Raw genomic sequence first — 27,645 nt, 5'->3', positions numbered from 1 at the left:
AGGAATAATTTTGCATAACCTCTATTTGCAACACAATACATAAGCAAATACATCCTCTCAAATGATTAGCTTAACTAATCTATCAATCAATCAATCGTATTGGAATGGATAAATCCATTGACCAAAACGATACAGGTGATATGCCAATACTGATTAATAGATGAACGGAATTGGTTTGTGTTTTCGTGTCTTACTCTACAGGGTGAATTAATATATGAATAATATTAATAACAAAACATAATAAAACAATTGTATATTCAAAAATTGCTAGATACATTAACTCAACGTTAGTAGATTAGCAAAAACACTTATAAAAAAATTAGGTCTCCATAACATCTATTTTGGCATATATATGTTGCTTGGGAGAACAAATAAAAGAAGAAGAATAAAATTAATTTGGTCTCCACTTCTTTTTTAAGTATTATGATATTTATTTGGATAGGTTGGCAAATCCAATTGGGTGGAGTATATACAATTTTTTTTTTTTTTCGTCAACCTCTTGTGTGTGTATGAATAATACAAGTTTACAACTAATCATTTGAAAAGGGCATACTTGTAGATGCCTTTTTGGTTATCAATTGAGTTGGGTCAATTACTCGTTTCGTATAGCGTAGAGAAAGTATCTAAATCTCTCATGATTGCACAAAAACTACAAATGTGAACATAAAGTAAAATAAACAATATTCGACTCAAAATTTTGTATATTAACTGTGATATTTAATATGCTCGATTGATACAAGTAAGTTAGTAGTAATTAATCGGCATTTCTCCAGGGTACCCAACAATGTGAGTCGACCTGAAAAATAGCCCATTCAAATATAGCCACATATATCATTCAATGCTCAGACACAATTGGTTCAAAGAACATTAAATTATATTTGTTGAATTTTTTCTTCTTCCTCTTTTTTTTCTTTTGCTGTTCTTCCGTGTTGTCCATCTACGTTTCAACAAACACCAATTGTCCAAAGCACACGACTTTTTTTATCTCAACTTAGCTTATTCAGTTCTCTCCCCAATGACCCCATGAATCATGTCAAATGGACTTCAAAATTGGGAATTTAGAACATTAACCAACCATCCAAATTCCACATTGGAAATAAATAAATGGTACAATACATCACCTGTTTCTAGATCACATCAAGTACATGTAGATTTATTATATAATGATCTTATCCCTGATCCATTTATAAATGATTATGAAACTAATTTAAAATGGATAAGTGAATTAAATTGGCAATATCGATGTATATTCGATTCATCTAGTAGTGATATTAATGAAACAATGGTGCTAATATTTGAAGGAATTGATACTTTTGCAACTATTCAATTGAATAATGAAACTATTTTAACGACAGATAATGCATTTCATAAATATAATGTCCCAGTTAATATTCAAGATCATAATGAATTGATAATTACCTATGAAAGTAGTTTTAAAAAAGGAAAAATTTTGGAAAAGAAATATGGAAAAAATCCAGTTTGGAATGGAGATTCATCTAGAGTATATGTTAGAAAACCACAATATCAATATGGTTGGGATTGGGGACCGATATTAAATACGTTTGGATTTGAATCAGTGAAATTAATCAGTAGCGTTAATTATATTGATGATTTCTTTGTTGGATATAAATTGAATGATGAATTAGACACTGTGGAATTATCATTGGAATTACTGTTTTTATCTACACCAACTTGTTTGGATGTTAAGATTGAAATAAAAGATAATGTGGGGGATTACGTGGGTGTTGTAGAATCACAAAATGTGGAGAAATACACTCAATTGGGTTACACATTATCAAATGTGAAACTATGGTATCCTATCCATCAAGGTAATCAATCATTATACACATTTGATGTTATTATCAATGGAGTGCTAAAACAAACAAAGAGAGTTGGTTTTAGAAAAGTTGAATTAATACAATCAGATGATGAATTAGGTCGATCGTTTTATTTCAGGATAAATAACAAACCTATACATATTTTAGGTACTAATTGGATACCTGCTCATTCATTCACATCAAAATTGACTCCGAATGATTATTCACAATGGATGGAATTAGTTGCCAATGGTGGTTACAATTTGATAAGAATATGGGGTGGTGGTCAGTATGAGAATTCTCGATTGTATGAATTGTGTGATGAACTTGGTATTATGATTTGGCAAGATTTCATGTTTGCTTGTGGTGTGTATCCTGATATAATTATTGATTCTGTTAAGAAAGAAGTACATGATCAACTTATGAGATTGCGGCAATATTGCTCTATCATCATCTATGCTGGAAATAATGAAGATTATCAAATTGCAGAAGCTGAAAAACTCGATACCAATAATGTAACACAATTCCCAGCCAAGATAATCTATGAAGATGTGATTCCTTCATATGTTACTAAACTATGCAACCAAACTCCTTATCATTTTGGATCACCTTATTCCGACAATACACATAAATCATCGGATCCAAATATAGGTGATTTACATCAATGGAATGTTTGGCATGGTGATCATGAAGCATATCAAAACTGGCCACAGTTGACTGGTAGGTTTGTATCTGAGTTTGGAATGTTATCACTTCCTTCAATGCGTACATTAAACACATACATTGACGAATCACAATTATATCCAAATTCAACTATGCTTGATTTTCATACTCGTGCTGCAGGTAGGGAATATTTGGATACCTATGTTTGGGATAATTTCCCTAAACCACAAATTCTTACTATTGAATCGTGGATATACTTAACTCAGTTAATGCAATCAGATGCATTAAGTTTTGCTTATAGATACTGGAGAAGGAATTGGTTAGATTATAAGACTGGTGGAATTATCGTTTGGCAATTGAATGATTGTTGGCCAAGTATATCCTGGTCCACGGTTGATTTTCTTAAAATACCTAAATTGTCATATTATGGAATCAAAAGGGAGATAAGTGAGATTCTGATCGGATGTTATCGAAGCAAAGTGGACATGAAATCTGAACACATTCAAAATACATTCAGTAATGGATATGAATTGGATATTTGGGGATTTGGAAATGACAAAAATTTGACGTTGGAGATTGAGTTCTACAACGAATTAGGTGATATTTATTTCGCTAATAAGATTGATGGTTTAAATTTCACTACTAATCAAGTCAATACCATAATTGAAAATCATCATCATTATCACCAATTATACGACAAAACAATCGTATACATTAAACTATTCAAAAACAATCAAATCATTGCACGCTCGAGTGATTGGCCACAACCATTGAAACATCTCCCATGGAAGAAACATTCCGCAGTTATATCAATTGAGCATCTTGGAAATGGTGAGTTTGAAATTACAACCAGTAAACCGATTAAAGGATTTGAATTGTATTTTCAAGAATGTAATTATTTATTTAATGATAATGGAAAAGATATATTTCCTAAAGATCCACAAATTATAAAAGTTATTAATTTTAATCAATCTGATTTATCCAAATTGAAATATCATCACCTAGGTACAATTCTATAATATTCATAATAAAATAATAAACGATGAATCTATGAACCCTTGTTATCTTTTCTTTTTTTCATCCATTTAAAGCCATTCATGTGGTAGCACAAGATCCCTTCGTATTAATTTTCATTCTTTTTTTTTTTTCTTCGTTTATCTCCGGCTGGTCACGATGTCTATAGCAATGGAAATCCATAAATGCATGATTTGCTTGATCAGTGTTGATTCCATTCCGTCATAACCTGATATTGCAACCGATGGTAAGAATATATATATATAGGCAATACAAAAAGAAATTGAAATTGTTTATTTATAATGTTACAGTACCAATAATATATATATATATATATAAAGAAACGAAATAATCCTTTGTATGATGTCTTTCGTAGCGGTATTAAAAATCATCTTCATCTTCAGTTTCAGTATCATCTTCATGACCAGCAACTGACTGTAGTTTAACTAAAGAAAAAGCAGCTTCCCTTTCAGTAAATTTTGAATCCAAAGAAGGAAGTTTTAATGCAGGTAAATGAGGTGTTGGAGTTGAATTATTAGATGATGTATTAGTAGTAGTAGTTGTAGTATTAGTTTTATCCATGCTTAAATTAATTGGATTTACTTTTGGTTTCGACAGAACACCTGCTGTTGATGTAGATGATGATGTACCGTTTCTTCTTTCCAACATTTTCTTTATGGCTTCTTTGGCATCAATTTCGTCATTGACAGGTGTATCCAACGGAACATTAGACGGGGATTTACTAACAGGAGATTCGAAAAGACCATAGCTTCTTCTCTTTGTTGAAGGAGTAAACGGTAGTGATGGTACTTGAGTAGTATAATGTTTACTATTTGGAGGAGATGGAGTGGTTGGGAATTTTATAGGAGATACTTTTGTAGGAGAAGTACTTTGAAGCTGCTCTCTATAATTTATTGAAGATTTTGAATTGGCAAAAATATTTGGTGATCTTGAGATTGCTGAATTCAAAGTATCATATAAACGTTTTGCCGAAGTAAATTGTGGGGTTTTTTGTAATTTCAATTTTTTATCATCATCTTGCTCTGGAGAATAGTCTTCATTTCTAGGTGTTTTCAATGCAGCTCCATAAGGTGATTTACCCACGGGGGAATCAAAAAGTCCATAACTTCGTCTTTTGGTCGAAGGCGTAAACGGTAGTGCGGGAATTAATAAGTCATTATTTGTGTTGTTGTTCCCATCCTTCTGTCGATCTGGGGACTCAAATACCCCATAACTTCTTCGTTTAGTTCTTGAGTGAGGTGGTGGAGGTGTAGTAGGAGTGATAGTAGGTGGAGATACGGGTTGAATAATGGATGTCATGGTAGGAGGGTGCAGTAATTTTGGTGATGATATTGGGGTCGTAGGTTTATTTGTGCTCATGGTTGTGCGTGTATCTGAATTTGGAACGATATGGGTGTGTTTGTAAGGGGGGATAGTATGGACCAATGTAAGTGCTATATATATATGTGAATATAAGATGTATAATATACTAAGGATAGTTTATAGTTGGACGATGACGATGATGACGATATTGAATTAAATGAAGAAAATAGTGTATAAAAAAAAACTGAATGTGTGAAATAAATTAGAAATTCAATTTTTAATTTTCGTGAGTGTTTTTTTTTTTTGTTGTTGTTGTTGTTTTTGTTGTTTGTCTTTTGCTTGTCTTCTCTCCCCTTCGCAATTTTTCCTTTTTTTTTTTCTCTCCTGTGTTTCTTTTTTTTTGTCTTCTTTGGTTTCTTTTTTTGTTTCTGGGAATTTGCGCTGATGGTAAACAACGCCAAATCAAATCACCACCATATAAAACCAAAAGGTCGTGCTTAAATGAATTATTGCAACATCACTATCACTATCAACATATTCTCCTCCTTATCAATTGATTACTAACAGTATAGACGGGATTCGCCCTTTCAATGAAACACATCTGATTCAACTAGAACAACAATGTCTCTCTCTCTCTATCTCATGTCTACTAACTCTTCTAGAATTCGGTCCCGTTGAATTTTTCTCACACAAACACTTTTATGCTCAGTCTTCAAATAAACCAGCCATTATCGTCATAATAAGTTTTCTTCCAAAATGTTCTAATACATATTCTATTCCTTCTTACTAACCGGAAATGTCATTCCCCATTCTCTCCGGTTAATCCCCCACTGACTACATTTAATTTTAGCTTTCGCTACAAGATTATAAATATATCGTTGTTGCAAGTAAAATACTATTTTTAGTCCATTACATTATGTACTATTAACTGCTTGATCCAGAGATTCATCTTACATAAGTTTCTCTAAATTTAAACTTTTGATGACTTTATCTCCTTACTGAACAACCAATGATCATAACCAGCAATTTCCTTTTAACAATGGATTCCATCATCAGTAATTATCTAATAAAATGGGAAACAATATTACAGTTTTCGCTAAAGAATTACTCTCAAATTTGACTAGTAAAGCTATTATCATCATAATGTCGTAACAAATACACGACATCGCCAAGTGGTAGTGCTCACGACTTTTTGCGAACGAGGTCAAAGTTTTAAGAAATTGTAAACAAAACAACAACAACAAAAAAAAATGAGAAGAAAAAAGAAAAAAATATAAACAAACCTTCATGGTACACCAATTGCGTCTTTCAAATCATAAGGTTCTTTGCTCAAACATATATTCATAACACTGTCCTTATCAAGATTGAGATTGTATATTAACTGTTGTTTTATTCAAAGACTACCTTAACTGTAAAATAACAATGAATCAGACACCTAATGTGTACAGTATAAGAAGACAGCCAGGGGTTGCCAAATCAATGACAAAAACAACAAATAGGCTATCGATAGGTTCAGCAACGCGTACCTCATCAATTGTGAACAATCCTTATAGACAGTCCTTGTTACATGCATCTTTTGAAAATGCTACACCTTCATCATCTCAACAACAACAACAACAGGTATCATCACAACAATCACAACAAACAAAAAGAAGATCAACTTTATTATCCACACCGGCATCTACAAATAAAAGAAAACAAAGTTCAGGATTATTCTCTTCCCAACATTTAGGATCAACTTACCGTTCCATATCTGCATCACAACCAACTCCATCAAGCAGTCAAGTTCAACATCAAAGCTCATCTTCTCAGCATTCGACTCCTCATTATGCATTACCTACATCTCAACAACAACAACAACAACAACAACAACAAGTACCACTGCAGCAACAAGTACAAAAATCATCAGGTGACCCAAGACCACTAAGGGATAGGAAATATCAAGAATTGATTCTGAAGGAGATTATTCGATATCTTGTGGATCATAAATTTGAATTGAAAACTAGTATTGCATTAACCGAAAATATGCTAAAACTGCCAACTCAAAAGAATTTCAATGCAATTTTCCAATTTTTGTATAATCAAATTGATCCAGCTTATGTGTTTATTAAACCTGTGGAGCAGGAGATTACTGGGTTGTTAAAAATATTGAATTATCCTTATATGAGTACTATTACAAGATCACATTTTAGTGCTGTGGGAGGAAGCAATTGGCCAACTTTTTTGGGAATTTTGTTTTGGTTGGTTGAATTGAATTTATCCATGGAGACATTGACAGAGGAAGATTTCCTTGCCGATGATGATTTCGATAGAATATTTATTGATTATACCTGGAAGTCGTATCAGTCCTTTCTTAATGATGATGTTGATGCTATGGATCAACATTATAACGAAATGAAAGTTAAATATAATGATGTACAAGAGAAGTTAAAAGACGAATTGAAAAGTGCCGAAGAGCAACGTGACGAATTGAAAAAGAGATTTGAAGAAGTTAATAGTCAATTAAAAATCAGAGATGATGCTGACAGAAAAACAGTAGCACTTGAAGATGATTACATCAAATTGAAGGCGTATAATGATGATGTGCAAAAACGAATCCCAGATTGGAACCAGAAATTGGAACAACTCCTGAATGAGGTCATTTCTATGGAACAGCAAGTGCATGAATTACAAGATCAGAAAAAAACCATTGAAAAAGACTTGGAGAATCGTGGCATTTCAATAGATGCTGTTAATAAGATGTACCTTGAACGAGATAGATTATCTAAAACTATTGACTCGACTGCGTTAAAAGTTGAAGAATCGAAGGACAAACTACTGGATAGAGCATTTGAATTGGAAAGAAACTACGAAAGTATTGAAAGCTTGACCAAGCAATATAACGATTTAGCACGAAGAATCAACAATTATGTATCACAAATTACCGATGAAGCTCAGAATGCTTCCCTTGCTGATTATAAATTCTTGTTGGTGTTGCGTGAAGAAATTAAAAACCCGAATCAACAATATACTAGAGAGGAAATTTTTCTGAATACCAGTTTGAAAGATGAACGTCAGAATTTGTTGAAGTTTCGTAGTGAAACAGATAGTCAGATTTTGAGAACACGAGGATCTGCTGTGAAAATCAGTGAACAATGTGATGTTGAACAAGATAAAATCAGAGATCAACAATTATTGATTGAAGAATTGCAAATGCAAGATAATTTAACCAAAAGAAAATCAGATGATTTGAAACAGCAAATTTTTCAAACTCAAGCTGAATATTCTAGTCAAATTGAAGAATTGGAACATCAAACAAGAGATACTAAAGCAACTATTCAATCAGATATTTTACAATTGGAAAGAAAATTACGTGATGTTAATATTGAAAAAACTATACTTTCAGAAGATTTAATTTCCAAACGTCAAAGAATGGATGAAGATATAACAAGAATAACTGCATTCTTATTGAATTTCAAAACAAATATTCAAGAAAGATTGATTAGAGTTGCTGATCTTGTGCAAGATCAATTGAAACTGGAACAAGTTGATGAACAAGAAGAAGAGGGCCAGTAAAATCACGCATATAAGTGTAGTTATTTCACCAACACCACCATTTGCATTATATTTATGTATATTTGTATAAATTTTGTATTATTAATTATTAATTTAACTATGAAAGAGATGTAGGCATGTGTGGTAGTACTGCTTGATAGTGATGACAAACTGCTAACTCGTGTATACTTGTATGTTGATCTGTTGGGTTTATATTCCTGACAAGACTCTAGATGAGGTGCGTAATATTAGAAACTGAATCAAGAATGTCTAGACCGAGTAAAGTACTACTCATCCAAAACTAAAATGAAAGTTAACATATCTTGGAATGAATATAGACAGGAGTAAGCTAATTACAGAGGTAAAACTACTAAAACAAAAACAAATTTATCTAATTATACTAAATATACATTAAAACTGATATAAAGGTAACTATGCTAGAATAAAATTAATAAAAGTTAGTAATATAAAGGTTACCGCATTCACGGCTCTCGACGGCCATTATAATACAACGTTCTCCCATTCGGATTTACCAACGCTCCACACACATGTTTATGAAGTCAGCCATGACTTTGAAAATAAGCCAAAAAAAGAAAAGAATATGAAACAAAAAAAAAAAAAAAATTGAAAAATGAGGAAATTGATTTGATATTTATACTTAAACACCAAGAAATTATCACCTGCACGACCACAATGTAACTGATCCTTATTGGCTAAACCACTATACAAATAATTGATCTATACTATGCATTACCTTACTTAAAATTATGTCTTTCTTATTATAACATCCTTTTATTTATATCCCTGAAACAAATTTCAGGATGTTTTACCCAGTTACTATTGTGTCACGTAACCCTTTGATGCATAAAGACTAGTTAGGAATTGCATGCAGTCCTAAGTAATGCTATTGCTTTGGTGATACCAGAATTCTACTATATAAACAGCAGAGTAAATCTCCCTCTGTCTCTACATGGTTTATGTAAGATGAAGTTAACTCTAACTGAGTGAATATATTGATTGATTACGGATATATAGCTACTACAAAATCACTTATTTCCGAATCTTCTTCTTCTTCTTCTTCTTCTTCTTCTTCTTCTTCTTCTTCTTCTTCTTCCTCAGAAATTATTTGCCAATATTTATTTTTTTTTTCATACCAAAAATTACTAAGCTTGTAAAAAAATAAAAGAATTCACTCTAGTTTTGATATTAGAAGACTGTCGCGTGTAATTCAAAAATCCATCTTAATAAGAAAAGGGTAACCACCAAAAGAAGATAATCTATCAAACCATGAGTGATTTAAATATATTTGTTACATCTAATTTGACATCATCAGAAAGAAGAATTTCTCCACAATGGGATTTAAATTATTTAAAACAAAGATTGGAATTAATTACTGGTATTCAACCTGAAAATCAAATTTTACAATATTATCCAAATCAACATTCAAATGAATATTCAATTATATCAAATTCTAATGAATATAATTCAGAAAAAGATTCTAATATTTTATTATCTTCATTGGGATTGAAACTGTATAGTAGAATTCATGTTGTTGATTCAGATCCAAATAGTGCAGTTAATACATTAGATGATAAAGAAAGTAGTATTCTTGCCACAACTACAAATAATGAGAATAATCCTGGATTTGAACTTCTGGAAGAAGAATATGCTAAAAGAAATGATACTGTATTACAATGGAAACAAGCTAATAAATTAGGTCGATTTAATCCTGAATATACTTCATTACAAGATAAATTACAACAAGAAAATGAAGCTAAATTGAAAACTATGCAAGTTGGACAAAGATGTAGAATAATTAATATTGAAGGTGAAAGAAGAGGTGTTATTAAATATATTGGTAAAATCCAAAATTTAGATTCAGGGAAAAATGTATGGGTTGGTATTGAATTTGATGAACCTGTTGGTAAAAATAATGGTATTATTGATGGAGTTAAAATATTTGAATGTAGATCAAATCATGGTAGTTTTGTTAAACCTAAACAAGTTGAAGTTGGTGATTTTCCTGAATTGGATCCATTTGCTGAAGATGAAGATATGGATGAAGAGTTGTAAAAGAAAAGAAAAGATGTGTGTATATTGATGAGTCTAATATTTCCAATATGTATACTTGTATAGAATAATTTTTCAATTTTTAATGCCGGTTAGACAAACTACAGAACTATTCTGATCCGTACTCCGTGATGATCTCCCGCGGGCGAATTCTTGTTGTGTACCCGTTCAACAAAATACAAGGAAGAAACAAAACAAAAAAAAAAAGAATCAATCTCACTTTAAATCTTAATTTTTCAATCTACTTCTCTTTATTAATCAACCACCACCACCACGAACAACAAGGACAAGAACAACTTTGCATATTACAATGGCTGCATTTGATGAGATTTTTGATTACGTTGAAAAGGATTTATTTTATAAATATTTCAGATTATTTCTTGTTGTTTGTACATATTTAATTTTCCGTAAATATTATTCTTCATGGGCAGCAAAGAAACAAACTCAAACTCAATTTGCTGAAGATGAAAGAGAATTAGCTGAAAAATCAGAAAGAGAAGCTAGAGAAAAGAAACAAAATTTTGATAAATTAAATGATGAAGCTAAAGAATTTGGTTGGGGTAAGAAAACAAGACAAAATGTTAAATTAACTGAAGCATTATTGGAAGAGTATGCTGCTGAACAAAGACAAAGAAAACAAACTGCTTATGATGCACAAGAAGATGCTGATATTGAAGATTTATTAGAAGACTAAATGTAATTGAGAGAGGGAGAGACACACCCACACAATCTTGTATAGTTTAAAGTAATGATGGTAAATTAATAAATACTTTATTATTAATATTTCATGTGTCGTGTATAAGGTGACAAAAGATTCCCGCACTTTCAAAACAGAAGAAGAAGAGAGGAATGGCATCGCAGTCAAATTTTTCTTTTGGTGTTTAGCTGAAAAAAAAAAAAGAGTTCAGATTGAAAGCTGTTTCTTCACACTAGATACTACAACAAACAAACAATATAGAATAATGGCAGGTGATCCATTCTTATCTGATCCTTCTAAGAAGAGAAAACGTCTGAATAGATTGACAAGTACTTCTAAAAAAAGCAGATCATCAACTCCAACTCCTGCTAGAGAATCAAGAGATGATGAGATTTCAAGTGGTTCTGATAGTGAAGATGATAATAGAAGATCAAATGATGATGATGATCAACGTGATGAAGATTTATCATCAGATGAAGAATTTGGTGATGAAACTGCAAATGATAAAAGAAGAAGATTAGCTAAACAATATTTAGAAAATTTAAAACAAAATGAAGAAGAATTGATTCAAGAATTTGATGCCAAAGATTTAGATGATGATATTTTAGCAAGAAGATTACAAAAAGATATTGCTGAAACAAAAGGGTTTGTTTATAAATTCTATGGTGACAAGATTTCTTCTCAATTAGATCCTGATTATCCATTAGATATAATAACTACAAGAATTGGAAGTAAAAACTTAACAAGTATGACTACACATTATCCATATCTATACACCGTTTCCAAAGATATACAAATCATTAAATGGGATATAAGTAAAGAAAAGAAACCAGAAAGAATAAAATCAACTAAAGGTGGATCATCATATTTTGAAATTGATCAAACAAATCTAGATGCTAATCATCATTGGCAACAAATTAATTGTATAGCAGCATCACCAGATGGAAAATATATTGTTACTGGTGGGTCTGATTCCAGATTGATTATTTGGTCAAGTGATGATCTTTCATGTTTAAAAATATTAGAAACCAGAGCAGCAGTGAATTCAATTGCATTTAGAAGAAATAGTGATCAATTATTTGCTGCTTGTGCTGATTTAAGAATAAGAACTTATTCAATTAATCAATTCACTCAATTGGAAATTTTGTATGGTCATCAAGATAATATTGCTGATATTTCTGCTTTGGCTAGAGAAACTTGTGTATCTGTTGGTAGTAGAGATAAAACCGCCATGTTTTGGAAGATTGCTGAAGAATCAAGATTAACTTTTAGAGGTGGTGATTCTATTGAAAAGAAAAGAAAGAAAAAGAAGACAACGGAAGATGAATCAAATCAAGATGAAGATGATACCCCATTTCATAATGAAGGTTCCATTGATGTTGTTAGTATGCTTGATGAATCTCATTTTGTTACCGGTTCAGATAACGGTAACGTAGCATTATGGTCTTTGGCTAAAAAGAAAGCATTATCAACTGAAAGATTAGCACATGGATTACAACCAAAATATAAACCTTCAGAAGCTAGTTCGGAAAAATCTGAAGAAATCGCATTACAACAAGTTCCTCAACAACTACCATATTGGATAACTGCAATCTATGCCATTCCATATACTGATCTCTTTATAACTGGGTCATTTGGTGGAAGCGTGAAAATATGGCAATTAGGAGAAGGTTTACGTTCATTTAAACAAATTGGTGAAGTTCATAACTTGAATGGATGTGTTGTTAAAATTGAAGCAGTTGAGGTTCCTGGAACTAAATCTCTAAAAGTATTTGTCTTATTAAGTAAAGAACATAAATTTGGAAGATGGTTAGGTAAAATTCCGGGATCAAGAAATGCATTAGTTAGTTTCACATTTGATTTATAGACATTTTTTTGGATCACATTCTACATAGGTTAATACATAATATAAAAAAATATTAATAACGAAATTTTTTTTTTTACCATTATTATTATACTGATATACACAACTGCAGATTATTAACTTTTTCAAGAACTCTTTACTAAAATGCTGCTTCATCATCACCACCATCGTCACCACCGTCATCATCACCATCATCAAAGTATTTCTCAGCGTTATAATCATCATCGTCATCATCTTCAAATTCATCATCAATATCTTCTTCTTCGTCTCCACTATGATGAGCATCATCTTTATTATCGTCATTATCAGCAGCATTAGCCAAATTAAGCATTCTTTCTTGCATAGCTTTAACTTTTGCTTCTTCATCCATATTTTCAATTTGTTCATTGGATAAAAATTCTCGTAATCCACCATTTGAATGAAATTTTGATAATGCTAATATTTTCTTCTTATCTTTATTACTTATTCCCATAACTGAATATAATTCAGCTGGGAAAAATTGTGTTTGATAAGGATGTTCTTCAATAGTACGTCCAATTTTTTGAACTTTTTTATATCGATCAGAATATCGTTCTATACCATCTGATGAAGTTGCAGTTGTTGTTGTTGTACTTTTAGTTGATGATTTTTTATCATTATTAATAGAATCTAGATTCCCAGTGAAAAATGGTCCATCAGACATAATTTTACTGAAATTAATTGATTGTTTTGCTATAATTTGTTCAACTTCAGTAACATCTCCATTTATAGGTAATAACAATTGTGGTTTTTCTGTTTCTTGTGTAGATGATATAATATCAGCATAATCTAAACCAAACGGAAGAATGGTTCTTTGAGTTGTTCTTCCACCTCCTCTAAATGACATTATATTAAAATTCTCTTCGTGGCTGTGGCTGTCAAGATCAACAAGGATACAGTTTAAGAAATGAAGAATTCAACCCTTCTAAAAATTTTCAATACTTCAAAAAAAAAAAATTCTAATTTCTAAGAAGAGCCTCATTGTTACACAAATAAGTCAGTCGTGTATGAATCGATTTTACCAACTCACCAACCACCATCACGAAATTATAGGAACATGGCTTATAGTGTTGCAAAAACAGTTTACATGACACTGTCAAGTGTGAAGTTGTTAATGATTAGCATTATAGAATGAGTGAACCCTGTTCGTTTAAGCTGTGATATTTACGACAAGAGTAATTGTTATCTCTGGTAGGAACTGCATGAATACAATTAATCATCTCGTCTGTTGAACGCCCAACAACAATGAACAAATCAACACCGATATCTTATATTCAATCGTAATAATCCCAATCAAATTATACTTAAACTAACTTTCATCCTTGCCTCATGAATCCTTGATTTTGTTACGAGATTAATATCAAGAATCTTGCGTGATGCCTAATTGGGGTCATTAGTAAACAATGTTTAGTCACGTGACCTGGCATTGTTATTTAACTAAAAAAAAATACACAATATGGAAATCCACATTGAAATGGGTTTGTAGATTTTTCAATCATTTTTTTTTTTACTTTAACAAAGAATGGAAACTTATTTATAGAAAATATTTAATAATACTTGATTCGTAATTTCCCATCCTTCCTTTTTCTTTTGTCTATATTATCATTTATCAATATCTACAAAATTATGTCAACGTATTCAAGTTCACATATACCAACAACGAATACTGTTCTGTTTAACAATGAAGTTTATGAAGAATATGAATATCCTGTCTCAGCCGATGGGACACTAGTGGTAATGGTAGTTAAAGCCAAACATTTACCTAATAGACGTAAACTTGATAAGCAATCCCCTTATGTTGTTGCCAGAATTGGAACAGAAGCAAGAAAAACAGAAGCTGATTTTAGAGCAGGTCAAACACCTGAATGGACAAGTGAAATGAGATTTCATTTATCAAGAGAAAAGAAATCAATTTTAAAAATTGATGTGTTAGATGAAACCAAAGGTGATCCTACACCAATTGGAAGTACTGAAATCGATGTTTCTGTAGTTTTCACTGAACCAGATAATAAAGAAGATGGAAAATATATTTATGATAAATGGTTTGATTTAAGTTTTGGTGGAAGAAGAGCTGGATTACTTTATCTTGAAATGACATTTTATCCTAGTGCACCTGTTTTACCGCCAAAAATTCCCATTCATCATGACAATGTGGTGGTTATTAATGAACCAGATTATGATCCGTTGAGAAGTAGTACCAGATCATCTAGTCCGTCAAAATATAAAGATTTACCAACAGCACCATTTTCAGCATCTCCAAGTGTACTGCCAGAAAGGAAACAAGTCAGCCATCCCACTAAGAATTCACCTAAACATAGTGTTGCAGATGATGTGTTTGTCACTCTGGAGTCTTCTAATACAAGTAAATCATCTTCGGTGTTTCTGAAGAGATTTTTAAAAACTGGACATATCAGTGGAACAAGTAGTACCAATTCGGATCGTCAAGTATTTGTTAGTGAATCAACTAGTCCTGAAAAATCAAAAGGTCATAAGAAATATTCCCTGAAGTTTTCAAAATTTGCCGATAAATTCCAATCGAAACAACCAATTTCAACACTTTGGAAAGGTGCCCATGAATCTATGGCAGCTCCAGGAAGTGATCATCCAAAAGTTTACAGTTCATTAAATATGAGAAGAAGTGTATCACCATTGAGTGACTATGGATCAAATGATCTAGATCAACTACAACGTGACCTTTCAGGATCAGAAATGAATCATCATAGTAGATCTCAGAGTCTTGAACAACATGATGATGTGGTTGTTGATGATGATTTGTACAAGCCTTTACCAAAACTTGCATTTGAATCGACATCAGCTCCACCTCCACCACCCCATTTAATTGCATCTACACAATCTATACCATCCAGACAGACTCGATCACCAAAACCATTAGAATCAGCAGCAGCATCTGGTTCTGGATCTGGGTCTTTTTCTGGATCGTCATCACGTTCTCCTAGAAGAAAACCACCTCCACCAGCCCAAAATGAAAGTTATTCCATGAATAGTCGATCTAATATAGATCTTTCCAAAAGTACAGCAATACCATTTTCTGCTGATTCCATTGGTGCAGATGAAGATGAAATTGATATTATGCCAACTCAAGTTTATATGTTGGATCAAAAAGTTAAATCATTAAGTATCCCATCAGATGATTTACCGGCTGTTCAAATGAATCAAGATGAAATTGATCCGAAATATTATGCACCTACACCAACTGAGCAATTTAATAAATCTCAAAGATTACATAATGGCAATGCTACTCGAGATGATTTAAAAGTTGATTTAAGAACTAGTGAAACTGGATATCTTGGAAATGGAAGTTTCTCACCAAGTATTTTTGAAAGAGCTGTTAGACATAATTGGGATGATGTTAGTGATGTTGATTATAATGAATTTAATAAACCTGAAGTGCCACCAAAAATCCCAAAAGGTCTTTCCGAAAGAGAATATTATGTACTTGAAAGGGAAAAATATTTAAATGATATGAACGGTAATAGAACATAGATGTACAAGTAATAGCAGTAATATATATATATATATATATATATGATTTAATTGAGATAATAGAAATTAATATATTATTTTTTTCCAAATAGTACAAACGGATGAAACGAATCAACACATACAAAAAAAAAAGTAGAGATATAAAATACAAACAAGGTGAAAGAAACTCTAGGAATTAAAACAAAACAAAAGGATAATATATAAATGGGGAAAATTTTCTTTTTCTTTTTGAATGACTTACAATAACACAAATATCATGGGTATCGTTGCTTCACACTATAAAAACCAGAATCGATGGTAAAAATAAATCTTTCCCATTGTTTTCTCTCATATACCTTTCTGTTGTGATGCTGGGGAGTTGTTGCCGTTGTCAGGCTTATAATAAAGCAGCAATAAAAGCAAGAATACCAGCAGATAACATTGGATAAGAATAAGTACCCATTGCACCACCTTGAGAAGAAACTGAACTTGATAAAGATTCAGTTGATTCCACAGAAGATGTAGATACTGAACTACGAGTAGTTGAAGTACGTCTAGTTGAAGTAATTGGACCAGATCTCGTTGAAGTAGAAGTTGTAGTAATAACAGTACTTGAAGAATTTTCAAAAGTTGAATTTGAAATAGTATTATTATAACCAAATTCAAGAACTTCTTTAATTTCAGTGGCTCTAGCAAGAGCCAATTCAGATTCAACACTTGCAATACTAGCAACACTGGCTGAACTTTCGGAAGCTATAGAAGCAGCAATAACTGAAGCTACAGAAGCTTCAGAAGCAACTGATAATTCAGATTCAACTGAAGCAACTGAAAGTAAACTAAAGGATTCTTCTGGTGTATACAAAGTTCTAGTAATTGTAATAGTACTGATAATGGTAGTATCAAATTCTGGGTTGTATTCTTCTTCAGCAATAACCGCAGAAACTAAAAATGGTAAAATTAATCTCTTGAACAACATCTTTTGATTTATTTATATTTTTTTGGTGATAATTCAATTAATAGTTTAATCAATGTAATATGTGATTATTTGAAAGTGGGTATAATTAATAAGTAAAAAAAAAGAAAGACTAAGGGTTAGGATTTTGTTGATTGATTTAAACGAATGTAGTGTTCAAGATGAAATGAACTGTAGTTTCTTGATAATTGAATTTATAGATGGGGATGATATATGATGTAAAAATAAACAAAACATAAACATAAACATGTTTTAAATTTAAGAATTAAAGGGAATTGGTGATTATTATATACATTTACCGTATTTGATTGTGGTAGTATAAATCCAAAAAAAACAAAATCAATTGTTTAGAATCTAAAAACTAACCAATGAAGTATTAAATGGAAGTGAAAATGAACAAGAAGAAAAAAATTATATCTTTATTACAATCCATAATAAAGCTAAATAAACTCAAAGTAAATAAAAAGAAGAAAAAAACAAAAGAAATGTATAATTATTTTGCTACCATTTTCTTGTTATGTATAATTTTTAGGTTATTTATTAGCCTAAAGTGCACGCCTCTTTTTGGAACCAATTTTTTTAGTCACTCACACGCACAAAGAAATGTGTCACGTGAAAAATAAACCAGCTTAGATTACTTTATTTCAACCAATATAATCACATCGTGTATTCGCTAATTAAAACAAGTAACAAACCAACAAACCAAAGAAACTATTATCTTTTAACTTTCCTGGCAATAAAGTTTTTGATCGACTAATTGAAGATTTTGTATGGATTGTTTATATTCTTAGTAGTAATTTTTTTTGTACACAAGTACACGCAAACCCGCTTCCCATTTAAGGTTATGATTTTCTTTATTATAATCATGAGCAGTTTTTGTGTTGTTTATGCAACGTCTCACTAATCCGAATTAGGAATTTTTCTTACTCGATGTGGCATTCATTACTTTTTTATTTGTCGTAGATTTTAAAATCAACTTTTAAACTAATAATAACAATTTTTCATCAACCACAGTAATAAAGTAAGAGAAGATAATTTAACCGTTCATGTTGATCTGATTTACATGATTGACTTTGGTAATTCATTACAATGTGCAACTGTAATCTCATTAATCAACCAATTGTTCCTTTCTTACATAGTCACTTTCTTGGGTAAACCAATCAAATAACAATACTAGAATAAACGTGTTTTATTAACGAATCACAACAGTTTGGTTAATTTATTTTTTCTTCTTTATGTATTATTTCTCGTCATTCAAATAATATTTGTCAAATACAAATTAACGATTCCAGACCAATTCGTTAACTATGTATATCTTTGCCGTCTATCAACTTCTGAATTCACAAAATCAATTACAATTGCCAAATATGTCATACGCCCGTGTAACCTTTACTGAATTACAACTAAATATAATAATCATTCAAGTTGAAAAACTTCTCTATACCGTGTACAAGAAAAAGAAACAATATTCAAATCAAAATTACCACAATTAAAATAATAATCACTGGTAATGAAAAAAAAAATCAAAAAATGAATTGTTTACTTTATTTAATTAAATACTCTTTATTATCATAGTGGATCGATAATTCCAATTTTTAATTTTTGACTCAGAATTGTATTATTCTTATTATTATACTTTGACTTTCGTGAATAATTTTCACTCTGGTGTGTATAGTCGTAACTGTCGTGTCTCTACCGTGATGTTACACACTCACAACGACAAAAAAAAAACTTTTGCAGTTTGTATATTGTTTCTAAACTGTAGTAGATGTTAAATACCAAGTCATTAAATTGTGGGAATAGTAGGGTTCATATTAACAATTAAACGGGGAAATGGTTGATTGGAAAAACTCTATTTCTTTTTCCGCAAAGAAAATAGTGTACACTTTAAAATAATCTTGCTATCATTTGAGAATTGCTTTACATAGAGAATTATCTTTATTATTCAGGGTATTAATATTACTTAATCATCTAACAATCACAATACTTACAATTCTAATTACATAGACATACAAAAGAGTTTTCCTATTTTGTTTTTTGATTTTTTATCGAAGATCAGGACTCGTTATTTAATTCAGATATTTCGGCTTGTTCTTGATCTGTTAATATTCCATTAGTATTCCCATTTACATTTCCATTGGACTTCCCATTTTCTTCAATATTTTTTTCACCGCGGTCTTTCTCATCATCGTCATAAAATTCATTCTCACCTTGTATCATTTTATCTCTAGCCATTTGTGATCCACCTTTTGTATCTATTGCCATTGGTGTATCTTCTTCAATATCACCCCAATCTTCGGGATCACGTGGGACTTCATTCATCTGTACCGATGGGGCATGTTTAGTATGATCAAGATTGGAAATCAATTGTGTAAGTATTTTATCTAGATATTCTTTTGAATTTGCGTTATTCATATTTGACGATCGAACATCTAATTCATAAGTTGGGGCATAATATTCATAATATCCATTATATGGTAATTCTTTAGGTAATATCACCCCATTACAAATACCAGTTTCAAATGCCCATGTACGAGCAACATTTCTAATGGTATATCCACCACCACCAACAACCATGAATGGAACATTGAATGATCTAACAAAATTGACACAGTTGGCATGACCTCTCATAGATAAATTAAATGGACCTAATCTATCACCACTTAATGAATCACCACCACATTGTAAAACAATAGCAGATGGTTGATACCATTCCATGATTTTACTAATAACAGGTTCAAATACAGATTTATAAGTAGCATCATCAATCCCATCTCTTAATGGGACATTGACAGAATGATATTTCCCATTTCCTATACCAATATCATTCAAATTACCAGTTCCGGGGAAAAATTCACCATATTTATGAAACGAACATGTCATAACTCTGTCATTTGTATAAAAGGCTTCTTCAACCCCATCACCATGATGAACATCAATATCAATATACAATACTCTTGGATGATATCTTAATAACTCAATAATTGCCAATACAATATCATTAGTATAACAAAATCCACTTGCTTCTGATTTCTTAGCATGATGTAAACCACCAGCATAATTAATGGCAATATCAGCCAGACCGTTGTTTAACCTTGCTGCCCCTTCCATAGATCCACCACATGAAATTTTACAAAATTCACCTAATCCATCAAAAACAGGACAATCATCACCAACATTAAATATAACTTGTTCACGTTGAAAAAGATGTAAATTATCAGGTGAAACTCTATCAATAAAATCAATATATTCATCAGTATGAAACTGTGTCATTTCTAAATTAGTAGCTGGTTGAGCTCGATAAATTTCCATTTTTTTATCTAATTCATAATTCATAATTAATGAATGAGCCATTCTTATTCTATGTGGTTTCATACAATGTCCTGTACCATAGAAATAATTCCCAACATCTTGATCATAGAAATAAGCTACTCTTTTCTTTATGGGATTTACTTTAATCTCATCAAATGGAAGTTCCACATACATGATTGTATTTAATTGTTGAATTGAATTTTGAAAATAGGTTAATAAAAAAAAAAAGACCAAAGAAAAAAGTGTTCCAAAATATTTGAGTAGAAATTTTTCCCTCTTGATTATTTTTTTTTTTTCGTTTGTTTCTTTGTGCGAGAGAGATTGAATGAACCGCCGGAGAGATTTGAGATGTTTTTTTAGTTTAACATCTTTATTTTAGATTGGATTGGATCTCATGATATTGATTGGTGGTATGAGACATTGACAACTCATACCTGCTTGTTGAACAATGTGAAGATTTCCCTGTTTGGGCTTATAGTATATACGCTCACGCAAGTAGTTAACATTTGTCCGTCGTGGTGTAAAATTTTCAGCCACCATTTACCCATGGATACTTGCCATTGGCCAAACTGTTTGTAAAATAAAAATATATTGGAATATGTCTTTATTCATCTTGAGGGAAAGTCATTATATCTATAAATTCTATAACTTATTGGTTCTTTTTAGTTTCTCTACCACATTGATCCAATTTATATACTCCTAAAAGATAGGCCAAACGAGTAACAACCAAATCAATAGCCATAGCAATAGAATCTCTAGCTAAATCAACTTTAGAACCGTCAATTTCAGTCCAATTAACGGCAATTTCTTTCAAATTCATTTTTTGAATTTCTCCCAATAATAAAACTTCAACATCAAAGATCCATCGTTCAGTATGCATATGAGGGAAAATATTCTGAACTGCTTCAAAATTAAACATCTTAAATCCACATTGAGTATCTTGAACATCTCTAATTCCAAAAATAAACACCAAAGTATGAAGTCCATACATTAAAAAATTTCTAATAAATGATCTTTTAACAACAGCATCAGTGTTAACCATATGTGCACGAGAACCAATAGCAATGGTTGCATGTTTACAAGATTCAATATATGTAAGTAAGTTTTTAACATCGGGAAACAGAGTAGCACCATCAGCATCAGCAAATAATGAATATTTACCACGGGAATGTAATAATCCATGAGTAACTGCTCCTCCTTTACCTCTATTTTTACTTAATGTAATAATTCTCATAATATGTGGGGATAATTTATATTCATCTGCTTTATCTAAAGCAACTTTTACTGTTGCATCACTAGATTGATCGTCAACAATTATAATTTCATATTTCCCAGAATGATTTTCTTCGAGATATGCAATTGCTTCATCCAACATTTTGGTTATTCTTTTGGCTTCATTAAAACTTGGAATAATTAAACTAATATCAATCCCTTGATATTTGAAAACACTATCTGGTGTGATTCTCGGAGGCAAATCATATAATTGATCTCTGGATTCATCATTAGTTAAATATAACGATTCACTTGGTTCCGGTAATCTTGGTTTATGACTAAATAGGATAACAAATCCATATATGAGTGAAATAATAGCTATAAGAAAAGCTATAATGTAATAAATCATAATGTTGTATTTATGAAGAAGTAAAGAAAAGAAAAAGTTCAAAATTGATTCAAGTTTGTTGGATTATTGTAAAGAACAATTGTTTTGACGATTTTTCAGTTTCCCAAAAAAAAAAAAAATTCTCGAGAAAAAAGGAAAATGGAAAATGCAACACGCGCATGTATGTCACGTGAAACTTACAAAAGAAAGGATAAGAAATCAAATAACTCAATTGATTATAACTCAGTAAGAGATAATCATTGTAAGCTGTTTCAATATTGGTGTGTCCTTCATTGAGAACAATTGGTGCATAAGACAACTTGAAATTTTCAGCACTTTTTACTCTTGTTTCGGTGCAAATTTTTGCAACTTTTCCATAATAATTTTGTAAATATTTCAGACTAAATATTATGAGATAGAATACCAGAAGACTACCACATTTAATTTGATACAAATAAGATGATAGGTAGTTGATCTAGAATCCACTTAGTTTAGATGGCAATATGAAGTCGTCTACATAGAACCAAGGAAGGTGAAGAAATATGATGAAAAATGTTACATACATTTGTTTATCAAAAAAAATGTAAAAATTCAAAATGCTAATAAACATCAAATGTGTGGAGATAGAATATATTAATAAATTGATGTGAAACATTCTCTCTCGTGGTAATCATTTATTAATTGTCTATACAAACTATAAACTCTCATTAATTTCATCTGCTGTATACAAAACACCAAGAAGTTTACTATGGAAATCTTGGTAAAACCCATCTCCCAAACCATGTAAAGCTGATAACACAATTGGTTGGGAATCAACTCTCATTTCGAATTCATAACGGTGATTTCTCACTGCAGGATCTAGTTTAATAATAGAAGTGGAAAGCACATTCCCAGTGCTTGTTTCATACCAGTTTCTTCTTCTTTTCAGTCTGGTAAACAAACGACGGTATGTCTTGATACGTTCTGATTCTTCTTCGTTCTTGATAATTCTCTCTGAGATTAAAAATTTGAAATCAAATTCGCCCGTTGGGTTGTATATGTAGAAATCACCAAGAATTCTCTTTTTATAGCAAATTTCAGTTGAGTCTTTCAAATTCTTAGAATTAACAAACATTTGTGTTTTTGTTGCATGATAAGTATCTTTTCTTCTTGAATCAACGAAAGTAGGATCAGGACCCTGGGATTCTTCAATTGATTTACAAACTTTTCTGAAATGATGAAGTCCAATATCAGAATCAAAATGGCCAAATGCTAATTTATGAATTATTCTTGGACGTGGTTTACCGCCAAGGGCTAATCTTGCTTCTGAATTTCTTCCCATCATTTTACCAAATTTTATTTCAATTTCAACTTGATTCTTTTTCGCCAGTCTTTGTACGGCTGTTTCAATCTTATCTAAAATCTTACCAACAAGGGTTGGATCAAGAGCAACACCTTGGAATTCGGATCTTTTTATATTCTGTTTCTTCCACTTCCACTTCCCTTTCTTCTTTTCCTTTTTCCTTTTGGTTTTTTCTTTCTTTGTTTTGGCACTCTTTACTTTCTTGGTTGTAGATACAGTTCTGGGAGTAGGATATTCAACGATGACAGGTTCATCGTCAAGGGATAAACCAGCGGTCTTTTTAATGAGTGATTCGTCCATTGTGAATAACCAATAAATGATACTGATTAATTTCCTAAAGAAAACATGTACCAGATTTATTCCTTGGTTGATGATCAAGAATTTTTTTTTTTGGAGCACTTTCTCTGATGCCTTGTGAAATGAACATGATTTTTATCTGATGAAATACACGAAAATACATAATGGCAGTTGTGTGATCTTGTGACCATTAATGAGAAAATATACTCTACAGTTTATCAATCAATTAGTTATAAATATAAAGATATGTATTTAACTTGATATATAGTTGCTAGATTATAATGATTAAATGTTAGTAAAACAGAACATTAACGCAAAGGCAGTTAGATTCCCAAAAAAAACATTTCTCAAATGGAATACCACGCTTATGGAAAGAAAAAAATAAAACGGAATGAAAAAATGGAAGAAGAAGGAATTCGCACGACTATTTATACTCTGCGACTGATCAACGAGGAGTTATGCACACTTGTATGAGAAATTGATTTTACTCCAAACAATAACATCTCTCTGTTTATTCACACGTGTAAGATACACTCTGATTAACGAACCTGATAAACTATATCAATCAGACGTTTATAAGTATAGCAACTCTCATACTATGAATAAATCTACATTAACAAAAATCATACTCAAAATAATATAATACTAATAATAAAATCAATGTATATTTATAGAATAAACTTGATGCCACAGAATTAAACAAAGTTAGTAATAAAACACGCGGCATTTATCAATGGGTAGCTATGCCTTTCGGACTCTGTAACGCTCCTTCAACTTTTCAGCGGTGAAGATAAAATTTTAATAATTTTGGTAAATTCTGAGCAATCGGTTCTCCTTTTATACTATTGTAATTATAATACTAGGTCGTGTTTAATGACTCAAAAACCACACCAACAACATGTGATTAAATTAACCAAGCGAGATCGGTCTACGTAGAGTAACATGGAAAATGTCACCCAAGTGGTAGTAGTATTATAATGATGACGACGATAGACCTAATGAATTGGTGTATGATTTATCGCTCGTCTGTTTGATTTGTACATACAGTATCGCCCACCAGACTTACATTATAATTTGTCCACAATTATTTGTAATAGTCGGACTTGATATAGCCTAGTAGTAAGAGATATCATACTATGTAAGAGCTAAGAAGACAAACCATGACGAATTGGCTTTTCAATTTACAATCAACTTTCTAAAATAAATCAAAATTGTATATTCTGAAGATACTAATAAATATGAAATTGCTAGATGAGTACGTAGTTAGTAATGTAAATTAGACGGCATGTAACACGCACACTAGGATATCATGCTTACAAAGTTTTACCGTACGGGTTTAAAAATTCACCTGATATCTTCATAAACGTTCTCAATATATTGCTTTTCTTAACTTTTTCCTAAAAAAAGTTGAGAAACTTGTTGATCCTTTTATAGTTTTTGTTTTTACCCAGCATCCAAACATCAACACATGAAATAGTATCACCCAATATTAGATTTCATTATACTTTTTCTGGTAAACCTATGAAAATTCCCTTATGAAACCTCCTTGATAATATTCTCCAGTTTGTAATTATTATCCAACTAAGTCAAATCTAACATGGCGATTGCCCATATTTGTAATTCAACTTACCCAAATCATGATGTTAAATGTGAAGGAACTTTAGTTTAACACAAATCGGATTAATCTAATCTCATTGCCTTAGGGTTTATACTTTGGGATTATTTGCTTAACCTCCAGATTGCTTTTATAAACATATTCCAATCATTAAGAATTTCTTAATTTTGAATTACAGGTCCTGAATACATTCATTTATCTCCATTGACTTAACTCGTCAAATTGAAATCTAAGCGTTGTATAATCTTCGATATGTATTGGATCAAGTAACTATCATACAACAGTGGTCTAATTTATCTACCCAAAAGTATATCTAGTACTTATTGGTATAGTTTAAAGAAACTATCAAAGCTATAAAGTGTTATTGACAAAATAGTGGGATTAGTTAACTTTTATTAATGCTTTAAATCAGAAAAACAACCACATAAACGTATATCTTGTCCATAATCAGGAACAACCAACTGGGAATTTCAAAAATTCAACTAATTTCATCATTAATAGAATCTGCTTCAAGAATCAAATTGTTTATAAATTCTTCAATATCATAATAATATGGATCTTCTCTATCACGGATATCATCAACTACAGATTCAATATCCAATTCAATTTCAAATTCATATCTATTTGGCTCATCTACAGATGAGTCAATTACAGTACTCGATTTAAATTCTGTACCATTTGGTGAATCACACCAAACATTTGTTTCCTTCTCTCTAGTAAGTACAAGAGTTCCTTTGCGTTTAGCTGTTCTTTTAGCTCTTTTCCCACGAAATACTTTTTCTGAAATTGTAATTCTAAAGTCAAACGGCACCATATGGATTATGGATAAAAATATCATCAATTACGTTCTTCTTTTGACAAGTTTCTCAGGATTAAAATAATCATGAGTAACGATAGTCTACGAGACGTGCATATAATGAATCCTAGTTTGATTTCATCAAAATGTAGTCTGATCCAAAATCATTTCTAACATAATTATTAATCTTTCTCCAATGACGCCTTCCAATATTTGAATCAAAATAATCAAAATTTTTAGCTTGAACAATAAATGATTCATCATTATCATCATCAAATTGAATTCTTTTGTTTTCGAGTCTTATTGCTTATAATTCTACCAAATTTCAATTCAATTTCAATATAGTTGTCGTTGTATTTTATTTTTGAAACCGCATCTTCAATTCTTTCGGCAATTGATTCTTGTAAACTATCATTATCTGAAACTTTTAAATACAGATAAGTATCTTCCTCTTCAAAATCCATATTACAACTACCTACTGTGAGTATATCAATCCTATTGCAATTAGGAACATTTTTCAGAGATATATATATATATATATATTAGAGAAACAAATTCACAATGGTTACAGCATCGAGACTAACCAACCCCCATTATCCAGTATTTTGCATGGGAATATCCAAAGGTATAAAACCTAATAGTTAAATGATTATATACTGACAAAGAATAATATTTGAACAGCATTGATAATCACAAAAATTCCATTAGTTTAAAGTTTATGTCAATTGAAAAAGAAGATACTAATCCATGCTACCATGTGTTAGTGATAAGATTAAATTTTTTTTTATTGTTTCTTTTATACAATGCAAAATAAAGAATTGACGATTTGTTACAATTATTTTTCGAAAACAAAACAAGGAAAAAAAAAAATCCAGTAGTTGTTTAGTTTAAAGAAAAAGAACAAGGTTTAAATTTTTATGGAAGATTATCATTAGATATTGCATGAAATTCATCTGGTGATGTGTGTGTGCTTGCAAAAAAATTGTTCCGCTCAATGCAACAACAACAACAAAAAAAAAAGGGGAGGGGATGAACGGAGGAGAAATCAATGGATTGATGATTTCCATAGGTTTAATTTAATTTAATTTAATTTATTTTGGTTCTGTGTACATGCCCTTCTCTCTAAAATTATCACTATCTCCCCCATAGGTCGTCTTAAAAAGTGGGGTGAACACATTATTCTTTTTCTGATACAAGTATTTTGTGTGACCCCTTTATAATGGAATG

At 31.1% G+C, this 27,645-nt stretch overlaps 13 protein-coding genes across 13 annotated transcripts; 6 read left to right on the top strand and 7 right to left on the bottom strand. All coding sequences in view use genetic code 12, as the record gives it.

The window, feature by feature from the left end:
- Positions 1–1,030: 1,030 nt before the first annotated feature.
- On the top strand, positions 1,031–3,499 carry CTRG_00832 (uncharacterized protein; the record flags this gene model as incomplete). The annotated part of the gene is made up of 1 exon (XM_002546005.1): positions 1,031–3,499. The coding sequence occupies one exon, from the start codon at positions 1,031–1,033 to the stop codon at positions 3,497–3,499; it is 2,469 nt and encodes an 822-aa protein (XP_002546051.1).
- Positions 3,500–3,875: 376 nt separating this feature from the next.
- CTRG_00831 (uncharacterized protein) lies at positions 3,876–4,874 on the bottom strand (the record flags this gene model as incomplete). Its single annotated transcript, XM_002546004.1, has 1 exon — positions 3,876–4,874. The coding sequence occupies one exon, from the start codon at positions 4,872–4,874 to the stop codon at positions 3,876–3,878; it is 999 nt and encodes a 332-aa protein (XP_002546050.1).
- A 1,365-nt stretch (positions 4,875–6,239) lies between these two features.
- On the top strand, positions 6,240–8,372 carry CTRG_00830 (kinetochore-associated Ndc80 complex subunit; the record flags this gene model as incomplete). The annotated part of the gene is made up of 1 exon (XM_002546003.1): positions 6,240–8,372. One exon carries the CDS (start codon positions 6,240–6,242, stop codon positions 8,370–8,372), a length of 2,133 nt encoding a protein of 710 aa, XP_002546049.1.
- Positions 8,373–9,638: 1,266 nt separating this feature from the next.
- On the top strand, positions 9,639–10,424 carry CTRG_00829 (uncharacterized protein; the record flags this gene model as incomplete). The annotated part of the gene is made up of 1 exon (XM_002546002.1): positions 9,639–10,424. One exon carries the CDS (start codon positions 9,639–9,641, stop codon positions 10,422–10,424), a length of 786 nt encoding a protein of 261 aa, XP_002546048.1.
- Positions 10,425–10,731: 307 nt separating this feature from the next.
- CTRG_00828 (uncharacterized protein) lies at positions 10,732–11,115 on the top strand (the record flags this gene model as incomplete). The annotated part of the gene is made up of 1 exon (XM_002546001.1): positions 10,732–11,115. The coding sequence occupies one exon, from the start codon at positions 10,732–10,734 to the stop codon at positions 11,113–11,115; it is 384 nt and encodes a 127-aa protein (XP_002546047.1).
- Positions 11,116–11,383: 268 nt separating this feature from the next.
- Positions 11,384–12,985, top strand: RRP9 (Rrp9p; the record flags this gene model as incomplete). The annotated part of the gene is made up of 1 exon (XM_002546000.1): positions 11,384–12,985. The coding sequence occupies one exon, from the start codon at positions 11,384–11,386 to the stop codon at positions 12,983–12,985; it is 1,602 nt and encodes a 533-aa protein (XP_002546046.1).
- A 136-nt stretch (positions 12,986–13,121) lies between these two features.
- RPC31 (DNA-directed RNA polymerase III subunit) lies at positions 13,122–13,847 on the bottom strand (the record flags this gene model as incomplete). Its single annotated transcript, XM_002545999.1, has 1 exon — positions 13,122–13,847. One exon carries the CDS (start codon positions 13,845–13,847, stop codon positions 13,122–13,124), a length of 726 nt encoding a protein of 241 aa, XP_002546045.1.
- Positions 13,848–14,626: 779 nt separating this feature from the next.
- On the top strand, positions 14,627–16,504 carry INN1 (Inn1p; the record flags this gene model as incomplete). Its single annotated transcript, XM_002545998.1, has 1 exon — positions 14,627–16,504. The coding sequence occupies one exon, from the start codon at positions 14,627–14,629 to the stop codon at positions 16,502–16,504; it is 1,878 nt and encodes a 625-aa protein (XP_002546044.1).
- Positions 16,505–16,880: 376 nt separating this feature from the next.
- On the bottom strand, positions 16,881–17,459 carry PGA34 (Pga34p; the record flags this gene model as incomplete). The annotated part of the gene is made up of 1 exon (XM_002545997.1): positions 16,881–17,459. One exon carries the CDS (start codon positions 17,457–17,459, stop codon positions 16,881–16,883), a length of 579 nt encoding a protein of 192 aa, XP_002546043.1.
- A 2,052-nt stretch (positions 17,460–19,511) lies between these two features.
- Positions 19,512–20,942, bottom strand: RPD3 (Rpd3p; the record flags this gene model as incomplete). The annotated part of the gene is made up of 1 exon (XM_002545996.1): positions 19,512–20,942. One exon carries the CDS (start codon positions 20,940–20,942, stop codon positions 19,512–19,514), a length of 1,431 nt encoding a protein of 476 aa, XP_002546042.1.
- A 475-nt stretch (positions 20,943–21,417) lies between these two features.
- ALG5 (dolichyl-phosphate beta-glucosyltransferase) lies at positions 21,418–22,389 on the bottom strand (the record flags this gene model as incomplete). The annotated part of the gene is made up of 1 exon (XM_002545995.1): positions 21,418–22,389. One exon carries the CDS (start codon positions 22,387–22,389, stop codon positions 21,418–21,420), a length of 972 nt encoding a protein of 323 aa, XP_002546041.1.
- A 673-nt stretch (positions 22,390–23,062) lies between these two features.
- CTRG_00821 (uncharacterized protein) lies at positions 23,063–24,010 on the bottom strand (the record flags this gene model as incomplete). The annotated part of the gene is made up of 1 exon (XM_002545994.1): positions 23,063–24,010. One exon carries the CDS (start codon positions 24,008–24,010, stop codon positions 23,063–23,065), a length of 948 nt encoding a protein of 315 aa, XP_002546040.1.
- Positions 24,011–26,100: 2,090 nt separating this feature from the next.
- CTRG_00820 (uncharacterized protein) lies at positions 26,101–26,460 on the bottom strand (the record flags this gene model as incomplete). Its single annotated transcript, XM_002545993.1, has 1 exon — positions 26,101–26,460. One exon carries the CDS (start codon positions 26,458–26,460, stop codon positions 26,101–26,103), a length of 360 nt encoding a protein of 119 aa, XP_002546039.1.
- Between the last annotated feature and the right edge of the window lie 1,185 nt (positions 26,461–27,645).

The sequence above is a fragment of the Candida tropicalis genome (genome assembly GCF_000006335.3).
Source record: "Candida tropicalis MYA-3404 genomic scaffold supercont3.1, whole genome shotgun sequence".
NCBI classification, from domain to species: Eukaryota; Fungi; Ascomycota; class Pichiomycetes; order Serinales; family Debaryomycetaceae; genus Candida; species Candida tropicalis.
The sequence above is the reverse complement of the archived record's forward strand: the minus strand, read 5'-3'. Positions and strand labels throughout refer to the sequence as shown.